We start from the raw sequence: 9,129 nt of genomic DNA on the forward strand, positions 1-9,129 counted from the left end.
ACGGGACATAATTAAACTCAAAAGCTTCTGCACAGCAAAGGAAACCACTGAAAAAAATGAAAAGACAACCCACAGAAAAGAAGAAAATCTTTGCAAATCATTCAACAGACAAAGGTTTAATCTCCAAAATATGCAAACACACACAACTCAACAACAAGAAAACAAACAATCCAATAGAAATATGGGCAGAAGACCTAAATAGCAATTTCTCCAAAGAAGACATACAGATGGCCAACAGGCAAATGAAAAAATGCTCAATATCACTAATCATTAAAGAAATGCAAATCGAAACTACTACAAGGTACCACCTCACACCAATTAGAGTAGCCATCATTAATAAATCAACAAATAACAAATGCTGGAGAGGATGTGGAGAAAAGGAACCCTTCTTCACTGTTAGTGGGAATGTAAGTTGGTACAACAACTAAGGAAAACAGTATGGAGGTACCTCAGAAAACTAATTTAGAACTACCATATGATCCAGCAATTCCACTCCTGGGCATATACCCAGACAAAACTTTCACTGAAAAAGATACATGCACCTGTATGTTTAATGCAGCACTCTTCACAACAGCCAAGACATGGAGACAACCTAAATGTCCACTGACAAATGAATGGATTAAGAAGATGTGGGTACATAAATACAATGAAATAGTATTGAGTCATAAAAAAGGACAAAATAATGTCACCTGCAGCAACAAAGATGAAACTAGAGACTCTCATACTAAGTGAAGTAGGTCAGAAAAAGAAGGACAACCACATGGCATCACTTAAATGTGGAGTCTAAAATATGGCAAAAATGACCTAGCTACAAATCAGAAACAGATCACAGACATGAAGGGCAGACTTGTGTTTACCAGGGGAGAGTGAAGAGGGGCCTGACGGGGAGTTAGAGGTTGGCAGATGTAGACTGTTTTGGTTAGAAGGGATGGGTGATGGGGTCCTGCTGTACAGCACAGGGAACTGTATCTAGTCTCTTGGGTAAGAACCCGATGGAAAATGAAAAAAAAAAAAAGTGTGTATGGATGGCTGGGTCACTTTGCTATATAGCAGAAATTGAAGGAATACTGTAAATTAAGTATACTTTCATAAATTTTTTTAAAGAAACATGTTGTAACCATGTAATCCCATGTTCTGTACAAACACGCAAACCAACATATTCTCAAGAAACATCAAGTAGTCTGATTCAGAGCCCACAGCTAGAAGAAATAAATGGAAAATGAAAAGGAAAATTGGAAAGAATAAACTGCGGGGTGAGGGAGTGTGGGAAGGAATTCTAACATTTCAATGACTACCGTGCCATTTAATCCTCAAAACAACTCTAAGATGTTAGGTACAACAGATTCTGAGACTATCTCTCCAGCATTCACTCCCCTACTGACATGCATACACACACCCCACCTTTAAAGACAACATGATACTCCTTCCCAAGGTCATTAAGGCATATAGGAACCACTGGGGTAGGTATCGAAATTCAGGCCCATTATACTCAGCTACAACTCTCTAGAGGAGGGTGAAACGACAAGCTGAGGAGTTTGGATATTGTTAAAAACAAAGGCTCTTTTTATTTGTCTTTTTTGTTGTTGTTGTTGTTGTTGCTATTTCTTGGGCCGCTCCCGCGGCATATGGAGGTTCCCAGGCTAGGGGTTGAATCGGAGCTGTAGCCACCGGCCTACGCCAGAGCCACAGCAACGCGGGATCCGAGCCGTACCCTTAACCCACTGAGTGAGGCCAGGGATCGCACCCATGTCCTCATGGATGCTAGTCGGGTTCGTTAACTGCTGAGCCACTACAGGAACTTTAGAATGTCTTTTTATTTTATTATTCTTTTTTTAATTTTTTTCCACTGTATGGCATGGGGACCAAGTTACACATACATGTATACATAGTTTTTACTCTCATTTTTGTGTTGCAATATAAGTATCTAGACATAGTTCTCAGTGCTACACAGCAGGATCTCATTGTAAATCCATTCCAAGAGCAATAGTTTGCATCCCTTAACCCCAAGCTCCCGATCCCTCCCACTCCCTCTCTCACCCACCCCCAGGGCAGCCACAAGTCTATTCTCCAAGTCCCTGATTTTCTTTTCTGTGGAAAGGTTCATTTGTGCTGGATATTAGATTCCAGTTATAATGTGACATCATATGGTATTTGTCTTTCTCTTTCTGACTTATTTTACTTAGTATGAGAGTTTCTAGTTCCACCCATGTTGCTGCAAATGGCACTATGTTGTTCTTTTTTATGTTCTTTTTTATGGCTGAGTAGTATTCCATTGTGTATATACACCACATCTTCCTAATCCAATCATCTCTTTAATTGACGTTATTAAACAAATTTAAAAAGTCAAAGCTAGTGACTTCACAAAAGCCACACCATCACAGTCCACATTAAGAAGTCTGGTCCTAAACTGAATGGTTTTATACATAAGCATGAGATCACCACAGTAATAACTTCTGGTTGTGACAGGCATGTGCTACGCACTGTGTTAAGTGCTCAACAGGACTAATCTCTTTAAATTCTTAAAATAACTGTTGGAGATTTTAAATTCTATACCATTTTGCCTACTGACCGGATGGGAACTCCCAGATCACACTGTTTTTATCTTTCATAGTTCTTTTTACAACTTATCTTTCTCCCCTCAAGTGCACATTGTTGTGCCAGTGTATACAGCACAGTGCCTGAGCATATGCTCAATATATATTTGTAGAGTGAATATATTAAATAATGTTAAGGGCAGAGAGCATCAAAAGTTCTGTTTTGGACATTTGGTCTAGTTTTATTTGCTAATGAGATAACCTGTTTGACAGCTTAATAAAGTAAATGTGGAGTTCACAGTACAACTTGAGGCTGGAGATGATGTACTTGGGCTTATGGTCAATGGTCAGTATTAAAACTAGGGGAAGGGATGATATCATCTAGGAAAAGGCTGTATGTAGATAGAGAATTGGAAAGAATAGGGTTTTTTGTTCAGAGGAAATCTGAAAAGTACAGATGTGGGAGAGGAAAGTCTACTAGAACCGCCAGAGAAATAGTGTGGCATTAGGAGAGCTCAGAAAGAAAAGTGTTTAAAAAATGATGGACTTTTTTATGCTGGTTGCTGACGGGTCTTGTGAGATGAGAAATAGAGAAGTATCTATTGGATTTGTCAAGGTGGAGATAACTGGTGACCTTATTTTTCTAATTTTTAAATTAAAAAAAATTTTTTATTACTCAGTGAATTTTATTGCATTTATAGTTGTACAACGATCATCACAACCAAATTTTAGAGCAGTTCCATCCCAAACCCTCAGTGCATCCCCCTTACCCTCCAGCCTGTCTGATTTGGAAACCGTAAGTTTTTCAAAGTCTGTGAGTCAGTATCTGTTCTGCAAAGAAGTTCATTGTGTCCTTTTTATAGATTCCACATGTAAGTGATAGCATTTGATGTTGGTGTCTTACCATTTGACTTCACTTAGCATGATAGTTTCTGAGTCCATCCATGTTGTTGCAGATGTCATTATTTCTTTCCTTTTAATGGCTGAGTAATATTCCATTGTGTATATGTACCACATCTTCTTGATCTACTCTTCTGTTGATGGATATTTAGGTTGTTTCCATGTCTTGGCTATTGCAAATAGTGCTGCAATGAACATTGATTGGAGAACATGTATCTTTTGGAGTCATGGTTTTCTCTGGATAGATGCCCAGGAGTAGGATTGATGGATCAAATGGTAATTCTATTTTTACTTTTCTGAGGAATCTCCATACTGTTTTACACAATGGTTGCACCAATTTACATTACCCTGGTGACCTTATTTTTGTCAGTGGTTAACGAATCCGACTAGGAACCATGAGGTTGCGGGTTCGGTCCCTGCCCTTGCTCAGTGGGTTAACGATCCGGCATTGCCGTGAGCTGTGGTGTAGGTTGCAGACGTAGCTCGGATCCAGCGTTGCTGTGGCTCTGGCGTAGGCCGGTGGCTACAGCTCCGATTGGACCCCTAGCCTGGGAACCTCCATATGCCTACTGACCACAATTAGAATGAGGGTTGGTTTTTTTTGTTTTTTTTGGCTTTTGACCTCTTAAGGCGGCACCTGCAGGATATGGAGGTTCCCAGGCTAGAGGGTCTAACCAGAGCTGTAGCCGCCAGCCTACACTAGACCCACAGCAATGCCAGATCTGAGCCGTGTCTGCAACCTACATCACAGCTCATGGCAATGCCGGATCCTTAACCCACTGAGCAAGGCCAGGGATGGAACGCGCCACCTCATGGTTCCTAGTCAGATTCATTTCCACTGAGCCACAACAGGAACTCCAGAATGAGTATTTTTTTTTTAAGGATGAAGTGTTGAGAATAGTTTGGAGAAAGGTAAGAGTGATAACAGAAAGACCAATTAAGAAGTTATTACTCCTGCTATGGACAGTAAGAGCAAACATTCATGCATTAGAAATAAAAATACAGAAACTGGCTTATAAGGAAAACATGAATTATGCTCCACAGATATTTAAAACAATCTTCTTCATCAAATTAGACTTCTTTAAAGAATTTTATTTTTAGAGTTCCCATTGTGGCTTAGCAAGTTAAGAACTCGACTAGTATCCATTCGGATGCAGGTTTGATTCCTGGACTCACTCAGTGGGTTAAGGACCTGGTGTTGCCTTGAGCTGTGGTATAAGTGGCAGATGCAGCTAGGATGCCCAGTTGCTGCAGCTGTGGAATAGGCTGGCAGCCAAAGCTCCAACTCGACCCCTAGCCTGGGAACTTCCATATACTGCAGGTGGGGCCCTAAGAAAAAATATAGGTACTTAGATTTTTAAAGCAATCATTTTATATGTACTGCAGTCACTGGAGTTGCATGTAATTCTTACTTACACAGGAAAGTGACCTGATGAAGAAAGCATAAAGCAGTATCTTCCCCTTGAAAGCAGTCTTTCCCAAAATCTTTAAAATATGAAAACAATTACTGTTTTAGTTCTGTAAGTGACTGAAATAATATTCCCCCGATAACCTACACACTCATCTCCAGCTCAAGAAGCTTAGAAAGGACAAGCACCAGAAACCTCTAAGCTAAGGGACTTAAGACTGAAGGGAAGAGGGTAATCCCTGACCATCTTTCTCAATGAGATAACTATGAAAGACAACACTGAAAGGCTTCTCTATCAAAAGTCTTTTCTATCCTAGAACCCTATTGTGGCTTATCACCACTGGGCCTTGCATACTGCTTATTCTAGGAACGAAATCTTACAGGCTGAGCTACAGTTAGTTGCCAATGGCTAACCGTGTCCAAGCCTGATTTAATAACTTAAAGCTGACTAAAAACAAAACCAAAAAAGGATTCTAGAAAGGAAAGCATGGTATACTGCAAGGAACACTAAATTTTAAATTTTACTTTACTCCAAAACCTGATTAACATAAAAAGATGCTAAACATCATTTATTGTTTGGGAAATGCAAATTAAAATCACAAGATTTTCTATGCCCATTAGAATGTATATAATCAAAAAAACTCTAAAATGGTTAACACAGTACATTTTGTCAGGTATTTTTTACAACGTAAAAAAAAAAGCTTATTAAAAAAATCAGACTAACAATATCAGTTATTGCAGAGGATCTGGAACAACTGTAACCTTCACACACTGCCAGTGGGAATACAAATGGTACAACTATTTTGGGAAAGCTTGGCAATTTTTTTAAAAAGTTAAGCATACACTTTGCATATGACCCAGCAATCCCACTCCTAGAGAAATGGAAATCTATTTCTGGGTAAGGATTGTTCACAAATGTTCACAGCAGCATTGTTCCTTATAGCCCAAATCTGAAAACAACCCAAATGTTTCCCAACCAGGGGATGGATAAATAAATTGTGGTGTACCTATACAATGGAAAACTATTCAGCAATATAATGGGAGGAACTACTGATAAATGCAAAACATGGATGAATGTCAAAATCATCAAGAATTAAAATAAGCCAGACACAAAAGATTCTAGAAAAGTCAAAACTTTTGTAATTACACAAAAAGTGGATCAGTGATTGCCCTGGGCAGGAGGGGTTAAGGAACGACAGAAAAGGGGCATGAGGGGTTCTAGGGGTGTTGCAATGTTCTAAAACCTCACTGAAGTGAGGGGTACACAAGTGAATACATATAACAAAATTCATATAACTATACACTTAAAATGGCTCAATTTCACTGCATGTAAATTACAGCTCAATGAAGATGTTAAAAAAAAACTTGGGTTGATTAAATTTGCAAGTTATTAGGTGTGTGGTGTTACCAGTTTTCATTTTTTCAAATGTACACTTCCACACATTTTTTAAAGTAATAACTTCCATACTATTCTGCAGTTATTGTGCTTACACATAATTCTTAATTTCACTGGAAGAAGTATCATGTATTTATCTACACTGCTACTTGCCCTATCTCACAAGGTTGTTGTGAAACATCACATGAGATAACCGATGAGAAAGCACTTGAGCAACTCTGAAGTAGTATTACACAACCATACAGAATACTTACATTTTCAAAAAACAGTTTTGTTTTGTTTTCAAAACAATGACTTGAGATGCTTGGAAACTTGGGTACCCCAAAGTGAATCTTTGCTCAGAAAAAGAACGCCTCTTCAAATATTTTAATATCCCTCCTGAACTTACTTTCTACTGACCCTTGGCTTACTAGATAGCTCAATGTAGTATGATCTACACTGCACTTTCATTTTTCAAAATAAAAATACCAAAGAAATCTTTAAAGAAAGTCATTAGATGAACAGGGCAAGACATTTATTTCCCAGTAGAAAGGACTGAAAGCTAGATAACTGTCTTTTCGAAGCACCGTTCCAAGATGTTCACCATTTAGATTTTTCTTCCTCTAAAAGTCAATCTTCTTTCCATTTAATACCTCAATTTTACTTTACTGAATATGTATTAATGGGACCTGTATTACCGAGAGTGAATAATTTTAGGATTATCAAAACCTTTTAAACCAGTGTGGTGCAGTCATTTTAGACTGTGGGTGTTGCAAAACTTAACAGATGTTCATTTTTTCCTACTACTACTGTACAACTAGGCTCTGTGCTACCCTACCAAGATTGAGTGATATTTGACATTTAGCCTAGTTACATTCACAAGCTTTCACACAGCAACAAGTATGAAGGCTGTTTGGAAGACATAATCTCATCTTCAAAAGAAGTTTCGAAAGTAAATTTTACCTGGAATTCAGGCTTATTATTAAGTCTTACAATTTTAAAGTTTTCCTATCAGCAACAGGTACTGCAACCAAAAATTAACAAAGCCTGTAATACCACAAAATATGTCGCTATCAGTTTCAATCTTTAAAGACTCATTTTTAGTAACAGTCTCAAGAGGATGATCAATTCTATGGCTGTGCTTCATTTGATTTAGCTCAGCCTCATTCTGGTCAGTAATATCCACAACCTCTTAGGTTTCACGTATCTCCTTCGATAACATTAGGGCCACTAAGTCCGGTATCTACACACCTTCAATTTAGGTTTACAAGAAATGCGAAAGAATGGCAGCTTGTCTACTGAAACAGCCTACTCTAAACTCGGAAGGTTGGCCAAAACGTTCCGCTCTCTCCACGACAGCAACCAAACTGGAATGGAGCACCCAGAGGACGACTGGGCACGGGGAGGAGGGGAGAACTACTCCGCCCGGAGGACGGCGGCTGAGGTCCAATCCAGCCCGCGCCCAACTCTACGCGCCTCCAGGAAGGCGTGTGGACCCTAAGCTCAGCCGCGATGCTCGGTCCTGTGGGGCAGAGCCGCGAGTGGCTGACGAGCAAGGCGTAAACAAACCCACCAGGACGAAGAGGAAGGGGCAGCCATGGGGTTGGGGGGGTTGGGGAGAAAGGAGCTCGCTCGAACACTCCAGCACAAAGCTCCTCGGCCCCTCCCGACCGCCGGCTCAGATCCCGGTCCTGCTGCGGCGCTACCGCGCGAGCGTGAACACCGAAAGCCCCAGCACCTCTGGAAGCCGAGGCCACCAGGCCATCGGCCTCGCGCCCCTCGCCCTGCAGTGCCTACCTGAACGCACAATCCGGGTCTCTTGAGTCCCGACCAGACGCCCCCAGGCCGTTCCTCTTGCTGAAGAGCTTCTGGAACAGCGTAGGAGCCATGGTGGCCACGGACAGGCCAGGGTCGCTCCTCAAGGCTCTCGCCAGGCCCCTGCTCCTAGAGCTGCCCCGCCACCCCCATAGGCGCCTCAGTCATATGACAGAAATTAGTCACTTCAAACGGCCACGGCGCGCGGGGCGGGGCGAGAGGCAAGGCCTGCGCCCATTGGCTGGCAGTCAGCCGCATCACGTGGCGGCGCGCAGAGCAGGGTGCAAGGCGGGGGCGCGGGGCGGGGCTGGCGTCCATAGGCTGGCGTCCGAATAGTCTCCCGTGGCAGCTCAAGGGGCGGGGCGTGCGTGGAGGGGAGGGGCGGAGAACGGACGGGTGGTTGGGGAAGTGAAGGAGGTGTGCGCGCGGGTCCCGGTTCTACTAAATGAAGGTCTCCGTTGCTACCTGAGGCTACGGCAGGGTGTCGCCGGGACGACGCCAGGCATTTTGGAGCGCAGAGGTTCTCCGCACCCACGACAAAGAGAGATTTAGGGCACCACGAGTACTCGACCCTCCCCCGCCATCTCCTCCTTGGCCTTTGCGGGTTCACACCTCCATCTGCTCCTGGCAGAGTACCGCGGCCCCCGGAGCAGACAAGGCGCGAGAGCGTACCCTTGGCCCCCACCCCCGCACGGCCTGGACTTTAAACCCAGGGCCGTAGGCCCTACCGTGCTGGGCCGCGAGAGGTATGAGCTCAGAGCTTGATAGCGCCGGGCTGGCTTATGGAGTCCAGTTGAGGACCCTGCTAAGACACTCGCCAAAGCCAGTACTCCCCGCAGAAACGGCCTGGGCAAGAAACTGCCCGCATCGGCCCTCCGTGTTTCCAATAGCTTCTCGAACGCTGATGTACCAGGAATTAGCCTCTTGGAAGAGCTGGCCATAGAGGCTCAGGATTTAGGCTCAATCTTAATATCTAGGTATGGAGAGAGAGTGCAACTGTGGAATTTGAACAAATGAGTTTAATAGGAGGAACCCTTTCAAAAGAAAAACATTGCTCATAGATGATCTTACAATCTAATAAGTAGGTTAATCCAAAA

At 42.5% G+C, this 9,129-nt stretch overlaps 1 protein-coding gene across 4 annotated transcripts in view; it reads right to left on the reverse strand.

Moving 5' to 3' along the window:
* Positions 1-8,202, reverse strand: part of FNIP1 (folliculin interacting protein 1) — a 130,951-nt gene extending 122,749 nt beyond the window's left edge. For 2 of the 4 annotated variants that reach the window (XM_047778569.1, XM_047778568.1), the window contains exon 1: positions 8,015-8,192. In XM_047778569.1, the coding sequence (XP_047634525.1) occupies positions 8,015-8,106 (92 nt within the window). In that variant the 5' untranslated portion in view covers positions 8,107-8,192. Of the gene's footprint in view, positions 1-8,014 lie in introns of all 4 variants that reach the window. The other 2 variants (XM_047778567.1, XM_047778570.1) reach the window with 2 other exon arrangements.
* Positions 8,203-9,129: the final 927 nt, after the last annotated feature.

The sequence above is a fragment of the Phacochoerus africanus genome, chromosome 4 (assembly GCF_016906955.1).
Source record: "Phacochoerus africanus isolate WHEZ1 chromosome 4, ROS_Pafr_v1, whole genome shotgun sequence".
NCBI lineage: Eukaryota > Metazoa > Chordata > Mammalia > Artiodactyla > Suidae > Phacochoerus > Phacochoerus africanus.